Raw genomic sequence first — 18062 nt, 5'->3', positions numbered from 1 at the left:
AGTATTATTATTATTATTATTATATTAATAATGTTTTATACTATATTTTTGACTTTTTTTATGGTATTTTTTGGGGTTTTTTTTATTGAATTATTGAATAAATATTTATATATACATAAATATAAATATATAAAAAAAACACACACATATATATATATATATATATTAACAAATACATGTATAATTATTTATAAAGTATTATTACTATATTAATAATTTTTTATACTTTTTTACTATTATTACTATATCATTGGAAGAAAAATGTTATAATAATAATGTGCACATATATGTTCACATATGCACCATACTTTTTAATTAGATTTTGTTTATTTTATTTAGATATTGCATAAAGGTGAATGGATATTTAACCACTAAAAAAGTTATTTATTCATGAGGGTGTATATTACAAATCATTAGAAGTAAAAATATCATAAAGAAAACAGTAAAAGAAAAGTATAAAATGAAAAGAACAGTATCAAAATGTGGACTGGTGTAAGACACTGTATTGATTCCTTCACATTAATAATGAAATGTCTAATGCATTATACATGTTGAAATCTAATGCATTCACATTATACATCAAATACATGAGGCACTGTGTCAAATTATTAAATTTCAACACTCTTCAGTCCAAAACCTTAGTCTTCCAACATTCTAGTTCACCTCTACAACTTTCCTGTGGCAGAATCTCTATATAATTTTTTTCCATCTTGATCATACAATTCCTTGTCCAAAAAATGAGCATTTAAACAAATTAGTAGTGAAGAAATATTTCATATTACAGACATGGTAGAGGAAAACATAACTTACAAATGAATTGTTATTACCAATGTCCTTGTTACATTTCTCACAATCTACAACTTTCCTATGACAGAAGTTTCTACATCCTCTCACAATCTTCAACCATCGAATATCAAAATATGCAAATGTACAAAATAGCAATAGCAATACACAACTATACAATGCAAGACATGACATGTCATATATAACAGTATGAAATTGTGGGACATATCCATGTTGTCATTTTGTAATATAAATTGAATGTGACAATATGATTTAACTTCAAATTACAATTCAAGGTGTAACATATAACAACATTGTTTTTCAAATATTGTCAAAAACTTCAGTATAAACAACATTTTTTTGTCTTGTTTGTTACATTCTCATCTTCATCGAGAATAAGAATTCTCAATCCTTTCTTCGTTCTGACTCTAGAGATAGCTACATACAACTGTCCATGTGTGAAAACTGGACGTGGAAGATATATACCAACTTTCGCCAATGATTGACCTTGGCTCTTATTAATTGTCATTGCAAAACATAAAGCTACTGGAAATTGTCTTCTTTGGAATTTAAAGGGCATACCTGCATCTGAAGGGATCAAATTCATTCTTGAAATCAATATTTTCTCACCAATGTTTGGTCCTGTTAGAACTGTTGCACGAATTACATTTTTACTCAAAGCAATAACTTGCAACCTTGTTCCATTACAAAGACCATTGGCTTGATCAATATTTCTCAAAAGCATAATAGGCACGCCAATTTTCAACTTAAGTCGATGATTTGGTATTCCTGGACATTTTATCTCATTTAAGAATTCAGACGTGAACCATTCCCCTTGAATCTCCTGGTCTTCATCTGATTGGCAAGGTGTATCCGAGCTAAGATAAGTTATTTCTTGAGCACTTAATAGAGATGAAATAAAATCATTCACTTGCTCTACTGATTCAGTTGTGGGACAAAGTATTGCTCCATCCTCAAAATGTGGACTGCTGTAAGACACTGTATTGATTCCTTCACATTAATAATGAAATGTCTAATGCATTATACATGTTGAAAATGAGAATGTCTAATGCATTCACATTATACATCAAATACACGAGGCACTGTGCCAAATTATTAAATTTCAACACTTTTCAGTCCAAAGTCTTTGTCTTCCAGCATTTTGGTTCACCTCTACAACTTTCTTGTGACAGAACCTCTATATAATTTTTTTCCATCTTGATCATACAATTTCTTCTCCAAAAAAATGAGCATTTAAACAAATTAGTAGTGAACGAAATATATTACAAACATGGTACAGGAAAGCATAACTTACCAATGAACTGTTATTGCCACTAATGAAATGTTTTATGATGTCTTCATCCACACAAATTTTTTTAACTCTAAAGGTTTGCTTAAACCTGAAACCTGGAGCAGTTTTTGAATCAACCTTGTGTCACTTTATATTTACCATACAAATACAATATCAGTATTGAACTGCAGTCAATATTGAGGAACAAAAAAATAAGAAAGATTGCAATGTGTACCTAAGCGTGACTTTTAAATGTGCTTGCTTTATTTCTCACAATCTACAACTTTCCTGTGACAGAAGTTTCTGCATCCTCTCACAATCTTCAGCCATTGAATATCAAAATATGCAAATGTACAAAATAACAATAGCAATGCACAACTATACAATGCAAGACATAACATGTCATATATAATAGTATTTATCTATAAATAACACCAATAAATAAGTCCAATAATATTAAATGAAAAACATAATTCTGCAAAATATTTCAAATGTATAGCAATATTACATAATTGAAGAATGTTTGTTGATTCAGTAATGTTCCATAATATCCTCCAAACATCAAATTTGAGCATAATCCTTAAACTACATTTCACTTTTCAATTTTAATATTTCTTTTAAATGTTTTAAGCGGAAGATTTTCCTCTGCAACCTCAATCAATGCTGGAGACTGTCTCTTAAGTGGAGTCAATGTAGCATTGTCCTTGCTCAAATCCACAGTTTGGGATTGACACTCGTTGCATTCACTGCCAAACTTGTTCAACAAATCCTGTTCCAATACACACACATTAAGAATAAATGTTTTCAACTAATGTTACTCTCTATCAGAACTAAACAATACCTCTGTGATGTTCTCACAGGAAGCATCAGTCAAAGCTAGTTTGCCTTTGCCCTTTTTGCCATCTTGATCATACAATTCCTTCTCAAAAAAATGCATTTAAAGAAATCAGTATTGAAGAAATATTTTATATTACACACATGGTACTGGAAAGCATAACTTACCAATAAACTATTATTGTCACTAATGAAACGTTCTATGATGTCTTCATCCATACAAATTTTTTTAACTCTAAAGGTTTGCTCAAACCTGAAACCTGTATCAGTTTTTGAATCAACCTTGAATAAAACCTTTTTCTCCAGTATGTCTGCAAATTCTTTTGGAAGATTTCCATTCTAAAATCAAAATGAAATTCAAATTAACCAAGATCTTTATATATATAATATAATATAATTCACATCTAAAGGTGTGCAACGATAACCTTATCATGAGTTTCCAAAATTTCAGCACATGATTTATTCAGCAGTGAGTTTGCTTCTCTGTCAAAGAGAATGAAAATGGTAGAATCAGTCTCATCAATGACACGTAGTTGCACTTTATATCTGCCATAAAAAAACAATATTAGTATTGAACTGCAGTCAATATTGAGTAATAAATAAATAAGAAACATTGCAAAATGTGTACCTAAACGTGACTTTCATAATGTATTTGTTACATTTCTCACAAAAAAACATTTTGGAGTTAGGATAAACTGCCTTATTACAGATGCAGGCAGTGTACCACCAATCATCATTGTCCACAACATGTTTTATAGTGCAAAGAACTATGAAGGTGTTCACCTGTGTAAATATAAATTGTAAATATCATGTCTAAATAAGTGAAAACCAAAGACAAATCACGAATTACAAAATATGTAATGACATTTACTTCTCTACAATCCTTCAGCCCTGCTATGGTGGTCCTGGTGGAGGTTTGAAGGAATTCATCTTCAGGAGTTTGCTTTGAAGATTCACATAGCTGGCTTAGCCCCTGGGATGGAGAATCCATACTTTCTAACATCCTTTACATTAAAACTACATTAGAATACATGCAAACCATCTTTTGAACACAACAAATAATGATATTTGTAAAGTACCTCTTTTTCAACAATAAGGCTTCTTCAGTCAGTACATTATATTCCACTTTTGTGCAATCAATGCAGTTCTGAATATAGATATTGTCTATATAATAATATAAATTAACATGTAAGAAAAATATACTTAGAACCTAATTATTGAAAATAGAAATAAGATACTTTGATTGATCCAAAATGATACCTCTGAACAACTTTACTTTGGCAAATTGGATAGCTATAACTACATTCTCTACTTCCCCAACAACGAGGAAGGCATTTAACTGATCTACATAATTGCCGAAGAGCGTGCATTGAATCCGAAAACTACTCTAAAAAAACATCTTTGTTAAAACGTTAGTTTAAAAAAAGGAAACAATGGTGGACTGAAGTTACAACATACCCATCACAATCTATGGAGATGACATTCAGTTTGCTAGTTCATCCTTCCTTTCGCAATTCGCGTTCTGTTCCCACTCCAGTCAGAACTCCAATTATATCTACATAAAAAAATTACTGAAGTTAAAAACGGTAATGTTGTATTGAAACATTAAACCCTAAAAACAACATATAATTTCACTAACCCACTAAATAGTCTGTGTCAAAGCCAGGAGCAAAAATCAGAGAGAGAGGTGTGTATTGTGGTGTACTTTGTGGTACCACTTCATTAGCCATTAAAGATACCTTCGTCCCATACTGAAAGTTGATCTTATACTCATGTTTTGTTGTTCTGTAAGACCCTAAGTTGGAGGCAACAATAAAAGATTGTATGGAATATACGCGATCTTCACATATTTGATTCTGAAATTTGTATATAAGAGTCCTCCTCATAGATGCATGTATACGGACTCCCTACAAAGTTCAAAAAAAAAACAATCTTTAAACACAAAAAATGAAAAATATATGTTTGTTAGAACCGAGAGTTTTTTTGAAAAACTTACTTCTTCATCCTGTAGAACCATCTCTAGTGAAAATGGAATTTTCTGTTTGGTGAAATCTTGCACACACCATAGTCGTAACACTCTAACAACCACATTCCATGTCTCCTTTGTTGAATTAACGTCATTTAAGAAATGAGTTAACGTCATTAGTGTATTCCAACAAATGGACCAAACAATTTTTGTGTATTCCAGCAAATGGACCAAACAGTTTCAGTGACACAACACAATGACAAAAGTTCATTTAAATAGTGACATTCCAAAAAAATGATGCACCATTTTCATTAATTGATTTATTTTTTTTATATTTATTAATTTACCTTGTAGCTGTACAGTAGAGGTTTAGAATGCAGGTTCAGAATGCACTTCTTATGATGCCTTTTAGGATTGGACTTTGCATGTGTCAGCCCAATTTTAACATCGTTGGGGGAAGGCCATTGAATAGCTGCTCTTATAGTCCACAGAACTATATTGTATTGCAGATTTGACAATTGCTTCAATTCAGAAATACATCATGTTGCCTACAAAAGCTAAACTATATACAAAAGGAAATCTGGAAATAGTTGTTAGACTTCTGGGATAGGTTCTTCAACTTTATACACTATTGCAGCAAACATTGTTCAATGTGCACTATTCACCTCAAGTCTAAGCCATATTAAACCATATCTATCTTCTGTCTTCAATACAACCCACTTTTGATTTGACAGCCCAATTTAAACACCATTCGGGCACTTGGTTGACTTCATGCAACACATTAGAATAAAGTTGTGTCATACACCTGTGCCATACAAAAGGGACTTGCCAATGCACAACTTTTTCTATAATACATAATACAACCCACTTTTGATTTGATAGCCTAATTTAAACACCATTCGGGCACTTGGTTGACTTCATGCAACACATTAAAATAAAGCTGTGTCATACATTTGTGCCTTACAAAAGAGACTTGCCAATGCACAACTTTTTCTATAGCTCACAGAACTTCACAGTTGTGTTATATACAAAAGGAAACCTGCACATAGATCTTGAAGTGTTGCAATAGCTTTATGAACTTTATACAATCCTGCATTATAAAATAGGCAAAGACCCTAATATCCGGATGAGAGAGAAAGAAAGAAAAAAGTGAGTTTTAAGAATTGGTACGTGGCAAGCTCTGGTAGGTCTAGGTGTCATGTGGTAATTGGTGAAGCTTTGGTCAATTTTCTTCTTTAGGTATGTATTTATTTACGATTTTGAATAAATTTGGAATATAATTTGTTTTTGGATTTTTATTTAAGTAGAAAATTAAATAATTTAGATTTTTAAAATTTTAGAAATTTTATTTCTTTTATATTTTTATTTAAGTAGGAAATAAAAATATTTAGGATTTGTATTTATTTATGATTTTGAAAAACATAGAAATTTTATTAATTTTAGATTTCTATTCAAGAATGACATTAAATAATTTAGGATTTAGGGTTTACGTTTGTGGAAGTGGCGTTTTGCAGTGTACATAGTCGCCGTTTGTTGATTTGGCGTTCTTCAGTATACATAGTCGCCGTTTGTTGATTTATTTAAGTAGGAAATAAAAATATTTAGGATTTGTATATATTTATGATTTTGAAAAACTTAGAAATTTTATTAATTTTAGATTTTTATTCAAGAATGGCATTAAATAATTTAGGATTTAGGGTTTACGTTCGTGGAAGTGGCGTTCTGCAGTGTACATAGTTGCCGTTTGTGGAAATGGCGTTCTGCAGTGTACATAGTCGTCGTTTGTTGATTTGACGTTCTGCAGTGTACATAGTCGCCGTTTGTTGATTTGGCGTTCTGCAGTGTACATAGTCGCCGTTTGTTGATTTATTTAAGTAGGAAATAAAAATATTTAGGATTTGTATATATTTATGATTTTGAAAAACTTAGAAATTTTATTAATTTTAGATTTTTATTCAAGAATGACATTAAATAATTTAGGATTTAGGGTTTACGTTCGTGGAAGTGGCGTTCTGCAGTGTACATAATCGCCATTTGTGAAATGAATGTTCTGCAGTGTACATAGTCGCCGTTTATGGAAGTATTCTAATATACATTACATTAGAATATACATTACATTAATTTTGAAATCAATAAAATTTATAAATTATTTAATAAATACAAATACTGTATTACTTAAAATCCTACTTAATATAATGTTTCTATATATATATTAATTATGATGTCCTACTTAAGGTAATAATTTATACATTAAAGTATTCTTAAAAATATACAATATATTAATTTTACTTATTATATTAATTTTAATTTATAACAGTAAGTCATTAAAATGCTTTTAAATTAATTTTCACTTGACTTGTCCATGCAGAAGTTTATTGTAAACTTTAAATTATAATTCCATATTTCATATTATTATAATTATATTTTCTCTTCATGTATTTTAAAAATATACATTATATTAGTTTAGGGTTTATGGAGAAATGGAACATAATAAACAAAATACAACAGAAATAATTAAGAAAATACAAAATAAATTCTACAACATTGGCTTTTGCTTCTATTCGTATATCCATATCCATTGTACAACATAAAATATAATTAAAAAAATACATATTACATTGAGGTTGCGACACGTGTCAAAATAGGCCTGTTTTTACTCCCTCAATTATTATATATATAGATACAAACTTCTATTTTATGTAATGGAATTATTTTTTGACAAGTTATAAATAAATTATTATTAAAATATAAACTGATAAATAATTAAAAATAAGATATGATAGATATAGTTTTTAAAGAATATGGAAATTATGCAAAATTAGATTTGTCCAGTATGTTTAGTGTATGTGAAGTTACATAATTTTTTATAAATTTTTCTATCATTACTTTGTACAAAGATAGATGTTATATAGTTTGTTTACTTCATATTGCAAATATTCATTTAAATTTGTTTACTTTTTTTTTGTCTAGATTTTTTTTTCTTTGTCTGGTATAAAGTAACTCTACAAATAAGTCATGCTCATTTTTAAATAATATTTTCATTATGTTCCTCTACATATTATATTATAAATATGTTTGTTTTGTCTAACTCTTATAAATGGAAATGAATATAACATTCTTAGTGTTTCTTGTTTGTTATGCGTTGTTCTTATATATTAAATATTTATTGTGAATATATATATATATATATATATATATTAAGTAATAGGCATTTAATTTTTTTAATATTTATTTTTTGATTTTCATCACGCTCCAGGTGTAATTACATTTTTAAGTATAAATAACGTATTTGTTTTGAAACAAGTTACTAAATCAAAATCAAAATCATAATGGTTGAACAAGATATGCACAAAGTTTGAACATAAGTGTGATATAATTTATGCTTCTAATTAATTGGTATGCATAAATATTTTCTCAAATACTTTAACAACTATATACTTAGTATTATATAATTTGAGCTTTTAATTAAGATATAGTTATCTTTTTTTCATATATTTAGGACCAATATTTAATTTACTACAATGATTTAAAAAAAATTTAATTTGATCCCAAAGTTTTTTTAAAACGTATGCAATTTTGTACTTTGTTTAGTATTTATGTCTTAGAGGGATACTTTTTATAAATTTGTTATATGTATGAAGCATTTTTTGACCTTGTGGTTCATCATAGTGGGAATCTTTTGGAAGGTGTTAAAGTGAGATATGTGGATAGTCAAATATCAACATGGATATGTGACTCAGATAGATGAAGTTTGAAGATCTCCACAAGAAGGATTAAAATGTTATTAGTAGGGATGTGTTTTCTTTTTCTAATTAACATAATTATGTTCTTCATTTTTTTCATAATTTCAAAATTACAAACAAATTAACATATGTTTATCTCTTTCCACATCAAATTTAATGATTTTATATTATATATTTTGACAACTACTTAATATTCATGCTATGTTCTAAATAACCATTTACTTTTTAAAATATATTGATTTTGTTAATGATAATAATAAAAATCTTTATTAATAATAATAATTATATATATAACATAACATAATTTAAATAAACATAAATAATATTAAAATTATCTAAATAAATTAACTTAACTAACAAAATTAATTTAAATTAATAAATTGAAAAATAATAAAATTATATTTAAATATAAAAACTTTTATTTATTTCTTTGAATTTTATATTATTTTTTATTTTATTTATAATTAAAACTTTAATTTATTTTAATTAACTAAAATATGAACATCATTAATAATTAGTTATTTCTTTTTTATATAAAGAATAAATTTATAATCTTACCATTTACACTATTAAAAATAATTTAAAATATTCTTACAACCATCAAATCGTTCAAGTATTTCAATAAACTTTCTTCACACATTCACTTTAACAAACTCTAATCAAAACACTCTGAACTTTCTTCACATTTTTTTTTCATATCCTCACACTCTCATTCTCTCAAACCTTCAACTTTCCACTCCCCAATCCAACCAAATAAGTAATTGTAATCTAAATATAATTTGATAAATGATTAAAATCTCCCTACTCTAAGCCCCTACTTTAAGCTAAGGTGTCTCTATCATAACATATGATCGTACATTAATACCAAGTCATGGAAGAAATCCTATATAAAATGCAAATTTTTAATATGATTTTCGTACAAAGAAAAAGAATAAAAATTCCTTAATCAATCCCATATACGTAGGGACCCTACTTAAGATTTCTAAAACCATGTTTGTGTATCTCTTCTTTTTTTACCATAAACCTGGTTTAACCTCTGTCCGTGTGGGTAGCTTACGTAGAGGTTCGTCCCATGTTGACATGGTCAGTTTCCATGTGCACTTCAATGGGTTTATGGCTCCCACACTCTTTATTTCTTTATTATTATTATTATTATTATATCACTGGTTTCCTCCTCCACTTCTTCCTTTTTCTTCTCAAATAAAATAAAGTTAAAAAATTTCTTCACTCTACTTTCCCACACTTTATTCTTTAATTAATTAATACATAATATATAGTCTCAATCCTTTTCGTGGATCATGATTCTGTCTGCAGATCAAGTGTAACGTTCTGTGCCCATACTCATTGTAATTAATTATTATTAATTAAACCATAACCCATTTTTCACTATGATTTTCATATATATATATAGAGAGAGAGGATTTTAGTTTTTACTTGAGGGCTTGGTGATTGGTTCTTTTCCATGTTCCCCTTTCCGGGGATTCTTCTCTATTCCCCATGAATTTTCAAAATATCTTTTTGGGCTTTGGGCTTTGCTTTCTTTTGTGGTCACTCTCTCTTTCTCTCTCTATATCTCAAGCATGTGGGTTCCATGCTTCTGCCTCCGAAGGAAATGTGAAACATCACCCTGCTGAGTTTTTGATCTCCGGGCCTGACTTTTTGAGATGTGGTTTCTGAGCCTCAGAACACACTGCAGAGCATGTTTAGTTTAGTTCTCTGTTACATGTCAGCATATCCATTCATTTCCTCTGCAAATCCGCCTTCTTCCAATGGCTCCCTTCTAGGGTTCTCTTCCATCTGATTTCACTCTGCCAAGGTGGAGCCTCATAACTGGCTCATGAACAATTTCACTTGAAAACATCTTCCCATTATTGTACAAGAAAAAGAAAAAAAAAATGGAATCTGGAGTTAGGTTCTACTCAGTTGACGAGTTCAGATTGGACCCCAAATGGCTGATTGATCCTAAGCATCTCTTTGTTGGGCCACAGATTGGAGAGGGAGCTCATGCTAAAGTCTATGAGGGAAAGTAAGTTCATATCTTCAAACCCCATTTCCTATTTCCTCTCCACAAGGTTGAATTTTTTATCTTTACTTATTGGGAAATTGCATATCTGATACCTGGATGTCATTTGCTTTTGGATTTGTAATTATTGATTGTGTGTGTTATTTACTGATTTGTAAAGCTTCATGCTTTATAGTTTATTGTGTTGATTGGAAAAATTTTACTTCTTAATTTGGACTTGGGTTGACCTTCATCTTCATTTCCTGCAACAATCACTAATGGACCTGAATTATGCTTCTGTGATCAGAGTAATTGGTTTGAATTTTTTTCACGAAGTTTCCAGTTTTGTCAATCAGCTTCTAATTCTTTTGCTGGGCTGTTTCAGATATAAAAACCAAACTGTTGCCATTAAAATTGTACACAAGGGAGAAACTGCGGATGACATCGCCAAGAGAGAAGGGCGTTTTGCAAGGGAGGTGGCAATGTTGTCTAGAGTGCAACATAAGAACTTGGTGAAGGTGGGAATTTGGTTTAAGCTTTCGCTGATTCTTATTCTTGTGTCTGGTATTCGTTGTTGAAGCAATGTGCAATATACAAAAACTACTTTATATGCCAAGTTTTGAACTAGTGATGGTAAATATTTCCACTCTGTTTCTCAACAGTTTATTGGTGCTTGTAAGGAGCCAGTAATGGTGATAGTCACTGACCTGCTATTAGGAGGAACACTGCGTAAGTATTTGCTTAACATGCGTCCCAAATGCTTGGATAGACATGTTGCCATTGGTTTTGCACTTGATATTGCACGTGCTATGGAGTGCCTGCATTCCCATGGGATCATCCACCGTGATCTCAAACCTGGTAATAATTTGCTTTGCTTTCTTTTAATAAACTAAAGTCAGATCCAGTAGATGTTTGCTTGTATGCATTGTAGTTTAAGTTAATTTGCATTCCTGGGAAAATTCGTGACAGGTGTTGCAACAGTATTCTTCATGGCAAGACTTCTATCTTTTTCTTATATCTTCTTTATGACCCCTCTAAAATAAGAAATTCCATAATCAAATGTGTTCTTTGTTTTATTTGCAAGTGGCCTGGCCCTAATGTGTGTTTTTCAAATCTATTTTTATTATTCTTCTCCTTTTATATGTATAGAATTTATGTTCAAAAGAATATCACATGATGGTTTGGTTTCAAATCCTCATTTTCCCAACCATTATTTTCACTTGTCTCCATTTACTGTTAATTGGATGCCTCTATCAAATACGTCTTCATTTCTTCATAACTGGTCCGTAAGTCAGATAGTTTTTATTGGAAGAAAATTTAACATAATCAAATAACTGGTGAATATTTGTTACAATCAGTTTTTAAGGTTGCTATTGCTAAGTATGTTCGTTATGAGAGATAGAATTGGATCTTTAGGTCGTATACTGAAATAAAATGAGTGTTCAATTAGGTTGTTGCATCTTACAAAGCAGTCAAAGTGAACGTGACACTACTTTGAAGACTGTATTTCTCATCGTGTATCTTTGTGTTTTACTGGCACTGAATTGATCAGTAGTTATGTACATATGCAATACGACTTCAAATCTTCGTTGGGATTTAAGATTTAAATTAATTTATAATTGTTTCAACACTATTTTATATGATGATAATTGCTAGGAATTGTTCACTTATTCTATCTAAGCACTATGCTTATCTCCAATTCTCCCCCACCCTCTTCAAATACTGTAACATCTGCTGTGTTTAAGTTCTATGATGTCTTTTTAAAATTTATACTGAAATGAACAGGCTTTAATTGGTTCTTTGTTTCTAAACACTTTTTTTGTGTTCCAATGTAGAATGACTAGCTCATTGATAATATATACCTCAACATTTTCTTTAATGGGAGTTGGGACTAATGGATTGTTTTTATATTTTTGTTAACCTTGGGATTACGTTATACATTAGTGTTTGTTTGGGACACTTGTTAAAATTAGATCATTTTAATAATCAATAATATGTATAATTGATTATATACAAAATTATTTTTTGTTTGGCTTAGTTTGTTGAAAAGTGATTTTAACATATTTAATATATTTGGATGAATAAAAAATCAGATTTTACAGAAGAAATCCCAACTTACAAATTTTCAGATTTATGAAAATAACTTTTTTTAGGAAAATCTTTACTAAATTTCAGCAGATATCCCAAACATCCAGCTTATTTTAGAAACAACTTATTTTGTATAAAAAAATATCTGAAACCTTACCAAATATGCTATAATATACATTCACTATTTTAATGATACCATCCCAAAAATGCCCTTCAATTAATTGAAATTTTATTTTTAATGATTTTTTTATTCTTGATATCAAGTTCCAACAAATGACCCATTAAGGAAAAAAGTTATTTTTTAACTATGATTACTAGAATACTAAAAGGATATTAATTATCTTTCTTAATTAGTGCAAAAATTAGTTAATTTTGCTTATATTTGAGTCAAAGGAAGTATGTCATGTAGTTGTGTGAAAACATTTCTTAATTTCCATGGCAATACGAAATAGCATTTTTATTCATCTTATGCTATTAGCTGTTAAGCTAGTATTCTTTTATCAATTGTAAAACTTTTCATAGTGAAGAACATCTAAATATTGAATATTATGAAGATCCTTTTATTTTCCTCTATATAGATAACTTGCTGTTGACTGAAGACCAGAAAACAGTCATGCTAGCAGATTTTGGTTTAGCAAGAGAAGAGTCATTAACCGAGATGATGACTGCTGAAACAGGAACCTACCGCTGGATGGCTCCAGAGGTATATTGATTAATAGATGCACTCTGTCCTCTCTCCATATCTATGACCATCTATGACTGATTACAGTGACAAAAAATTGCAGTTGTATAGTACTGTTACATTGAGGCAAGGGGAGAAAAAGCATTACAACCATAAAGTTGATGCTTATAGTTTTGCAATTGTGTTGTGGGAGCTCTTACACAACAAAGTTCCTTTTGAAGGCATGTCAAACCTTCAAGCTGCATATGCTGCAGCCTTTAAGGTTAAAAGATCATGTGCCTGTTACGTCTTTTTATATAATATTATTTGTCTTGTACTACTGCATATAGTTGATAACTTAAAATGCTTCTTTTGGTTTCAGAATGTAAGGCCAAGTGCAGAGAATCTTCCTGAGGAACTGGCTCTAATTCTTACTTCATGCTGGCAAGAGGACCCAAATGCCAGACCCAACTTCACCCAGATAATCCAAATGCTCCTAAATTATCTTTACACTGTTGCACCTTCTGAACCCATGATTCCTTCAAGAATATTCAGTTCTGAGAACACTGTCTTGCCGCCAGAGTCTCCCGGAACTAGCTCCTTAATGGCAAAACGTGATGACACAGGCGATACACCAAGAGCAAAGGACGAAGTCAAGCCTAATGGTTTTCTTTGCTGCTTTAGTCAGTGTTATTAACTGGAAATCAAGTCTTGAGTTAAAAATGACAAAAAAATGTTAGATAGAATCTAGTCCAAAGTGATCCTTTTGACAACTGGGTAAATGTTCAGATAAAAATACCTTTCCAATTCCAGTAAAATTTAGTTCTTTTTTCTGCAATCCCACTTGGCATGTTTTTTCATCTCTCGTAGATGTATGCATAGGACATCAGTCTGTTGAAGCTAACTAGTCATCCAGCATTGTTCAGATTTGCACATAGAGTTTATCCATCATGGACTATAATGTGGAATTTTGGTTCTTGCCAACCCAAAGGGTACAGTGGACACATGAAGTTATCAGCTTTTGTTTCTTGCATTCATATTGCAGCCAAGGAAAGCAATGGTTGGACAAAATGATCAAAACTAAAGTATTTTGATAGCCTTTGATTGGTTTCACCTGTTTGGTGATTTCTATTTTCTCTTAACCAAAGTCAAGGGATCTAGAATTTTTTTCACTATTGGATCTCAAAGTCAGTGCTTTGGTCTACTTCATAGATAAGGGTGTTTCTTCATGCACCCGATCAAAGTTCTTCCTTCAACCTATCAAATAGGTAAAATGGTCAAATCTTCTATCTAATTCACTTTTATCAAGAAAACTCTTTTCGGAACACAAGGGAAATTATTTTGGAAAACACCTCCTATTATATATATGTTATGGAAAGCTTATCTTGCAAATTCATCTCTAGAAAATGTTTTCTGAATTTTTTTTTCTAGAATACATTTCATAAATTCTGGAAAAGAATTTCTGAAAAAACTTCTGGAGAAGATAATCTAGAAGTCAATTTAAAAAAGGGTAAAATGTTTTTTTTTTAAATTGATGAGGTGCAGGAAGGGTTTTGATAGATTGCAGGAAGAAACACACAATAGGTAAAGGGGCAAGTAACAATGTTCTTCTTTTACAATAGGGTTCACCATCAAGAATTGAAGGAACATGAAGCCTCATGTTTGTTTTCATTGATATTTATTGACTCTTATTTGATGGTGCCACTTTTGTTTGCATGATTTGGTCTAAGCGAGTTGACTCTCACCATCAAAGAATTATAAATTCTTATTTGGCAATTTTTTGTGGAAATGTCAGCAGAGAAAATGCGACAAGAGTTGGTGAGAAGAAAGGTGGTCAAAATGAGGGGATAAAAGTGTCTTTTACAATTTAGTTTGACAAGAAAATTGACCAAATTTAATTTGCGCAAATATTTTACGTCAACTTTTTAGAATTTGTATTGAAAAATATGGAAGAGAATAAGTGTGTTATTATTAACAATAATGTTGGTTTAAATAGCTAATTAGTAAATCTACATCTTTGCATGTGCACACAATATCTAAAAGATAATAACTCTTGAATCTTCTCATAACATAAACAAAGGAAAAGAAACATAACAACAAACCAAATAAATATCTCTAGAGTCTACGACTCTCTTGGCAAGTCAAAATATTATTTCAACAGAAAAACAAATATAAAATCCTTATATCCTTGTGTTAAACTAGTTGTTATAAAATAAATAATTTTTATTTCAAAAATATCACAAACTCCTAACAATTTTTGAAGTTTTTCAAAAACTTCCATTTTCAATGGCATGATTATTACACGTGCTACTTGATTCTGACTTTCGTAATAAACTAATTCATCAATTGTACTTTATTTGGTAAATATCTTTTAAGAAATGAAATCTTATATTAATTTGTTATCCCATATTATAGTTGTACATATTCTATGGAAATGCTTAAATTTCTCTTCATTCAAATTCCTTAATTAATAATAAGTTGTTTTTTTAACATCATGAAACAACACTTGAACTTATCAAAAACACATAATAGATATAAATGTGAATAGCTTGATATCTCCTCCTACCTTCTAATGAATTTCATAGTTTATATATATATATATATATATATATATATATATATATATATATATATATATATATATTTTAAATATCAAAGTGTTCTTAGTTACTTATAGTTTAATATCTATTAGTTTTGCAATATATCTACTTATTTGTAACAAACGTTGTATTTGGTTTAAATATGTGAAATTACTAATCAATTATTTATAGTAAGTTTCATCAATAAAGTTTCTTATTCCATTTTTATTCATTTTGGACTTTAGAACGGTTGAACTGCCCCTAAGTTACTTTCAATCATACCAAATCTTCTCAAAACCTCCTTGGCATAGTTTATTTAAATACACTATCAAACTTTTATAGCATCTCAATCCTAACAAAATCTTTTTTTTCCCGATCTAGCATGTTGTTACGGAATAGCTCAAACAAATTCATTATAGATGCATCTATCACAAAAACTACAAAACGATAACAGAGGATCCACAAAAGAAACAATTAGTTAGAAGGTAAATAACGAAAGGACAAAGAAGAATCACTTATATGAAATAATGTGATTCAATTGAAGAATCACACACATGAAACTTCAATCTACATCCATGGAAAAATTCACTATAAAAAAAAGATTAAACTTGAAGTTTCTATCTCGACAAACTCTCACTCAACTAACAATATTATGTTATATAATTGAACAACAACTCTCAATAGACAAAATTGTTCATACATGTTCCTATTTGTACAACATAACTATTGTAACTAACATTTGTAAATCACGCCTAAACTAGCACATAAGAGACATGAACAGTGCATCTACTACTGAGTTTGAAATCTCACTTAGGAAACTCTTGTGATGATACAAGTAGAAAAGGAAGTTAAAGTTTGATGCAAGCAGACGTCTGATGCTATAAGATGATCTTATGAAAAATAAAAGCTCTAGTAAAGACATGCATACTGGTCAAGATAAATGGATTTGAACCATTAGGCTATCTCAAACCATTAGACGATTTGGAATAGTCAGACAAACTATGAACCTCAACAAGATGTTAGTGAACCAATACTCATAAATCTCCATCTTGGTTCAATACAAATCTTATGAATGAGAATCACTACCTGCCACTGAGCCCATTGAATGCTTAATCACCGATCAACTGGATCGAATAAAAGCAATGAAAAAACTTTTTATTTGGCATAACATTCGTAATCATATCATATAAATTATGATATGTTGTGACCCTTTTCACCTTCACAGACCCTTGAATAATCTTCTCTCTTATGAAATACAACTTGATGTCAATGTGTTTAGTTCTTTCATAGTAAACTTGGTTATTTGATAATTGTATAGCTTTGTTATAATAGATAATGACAACCTAAATTTTCATCTTTAGCTCTCTAGCTAGACCTTTAAATCATAAGGCTTCCATCACTGCTTAAGTCATGGCAACATACTCTACCCAATGGTTGATAAAAACACTACCTTCTATAGACTAACTTTCCAACTAATTGTAGTGACATATGTAATAAACACATAACCTGTGAGAGATTTTTTTGTGTCCAAACACCCAATATAGTTCAAGTCGACACAATCCTCTATGAAAATGTCTCTGGCATGCCACATCATAAACTAAAACTCTTCCAAGTGGCCCCCCTCTAAATAACCAAGAATCCACTTAAGAGCTTGCTAGTGAGATTGTCCAAGATTTGACATTTAACTCACAACATAAGTTATTTTAGGTGACTTCAAAGCATATACTACATAACCAACAACGTTTGCATATGAAATACCATCCATATAATTATTTTCTCCACCGTTTAAGAGACTATTCATCACTCATCTTATAATGAGAAGTAATAGGTGTGGATACAAGTTTCATGTTTATCATCCCAAACTTGGCAAGAATTTTCCTAAGGTAGGTGTCCTAAGACACATACATATGCTTCAAATTATATTTTTGATGATATAAATTTCTATAATCTTCTTAGCAACCCCAAGATCCTTCAAATCAAATTTGTTATTCAACTCAATCTTAACCTTCTTAACCTCAAGTTTACCATTACTAGCTATCATAATGTTTCAAAATACAAAAATACTATGAAACAATTAATCTTCTACTAGTAACTTAAAGTAAATGCAAGTATCAT

At 30.0% G+C, this 18062-nt stretch overlaps 1 protein-coding gene and 1 pseudogene across 1 annotated transcript; one reads left to right on the top strand and one right to left on the bottom strand.

Annotated features, from left to right (window-relative positions):
* Positions 1–1104: 1104 nt before the first annotated feature.
* LOC137822332 (uncharacterized) lies at positions 1105–5051 on the bottom strand (annotated as a pseudogene).
* A 4998-nt stretch (positions 5052–10049) lies between these two features.
* Positions 10050–14206, top strand: LOC137821197 (serine/threonine-protein kinase STY13-like). Its single transcript, XM_068625672.1, has 6 exons — positions 10050–10643; positions 11005–11137; positions 11282–11477; positions 13286–13410; positions 13493–13651; positions 13751–14206. Exons 1-6 carry the CDS (start codon positions 10513–10515, stop codon positions 14063–14065), a joined length of 1059 nt encoding a protein of 352 aa, XP_068481773.1. The 5' UTR covers positions 10050–10512; the 3' UTR covers positions 14066–14206.
* Positions 14207–18062: the final 3856 nt, after the last annotated feature.

This window comes from Phaseolus vulgaris, chromosome 9, assembly GCF_000499845.2.
Source record: "Phaseolus vulgaris cultivar G19833 chromosome 9, P. vulgaris v2.0, whole genome shotgun sequence".
Taxonomy (NCBI): Eukaryota; Viridiplantae; Streptophyta; class Magnoliopsida; order Fabales; family Fabaceae; genus Phaseolus; species Phaseolus vulgaris.
Note: the sequence above shows the minus strand (reverse complement) of the source record. Positions and strands in the feature narration are given on the sequence as shown.

What these genes read in the sequence shown, in the direction of transcription:
- LOC137821197 (XM_068625672.1), top strand. Translation starts at nt 10,513, where the DNA reads ATGGAATCTGGAGTTAGGTTCTACTCAGTTGACGAGTTCAGATTGGAC. An exon ending in ACCGCTGGATGGCTCCAGAG is followed by an intron (nt 13,411 to 13,492) that starts GTATATTGATTA and finishes AAAAAATTGCAG; the next exon opens with TTGTATAGTACTGTTACATT. An exon ending in CATATGCTGCAGCCTTTAAG is followed by an intron (nt 13,652 to 13,750) that starts GTTAAAAGATCA and finishes TTTTGGTTTCAG; the next exon opens with AATGTAAGGCCAAGTGCAGA.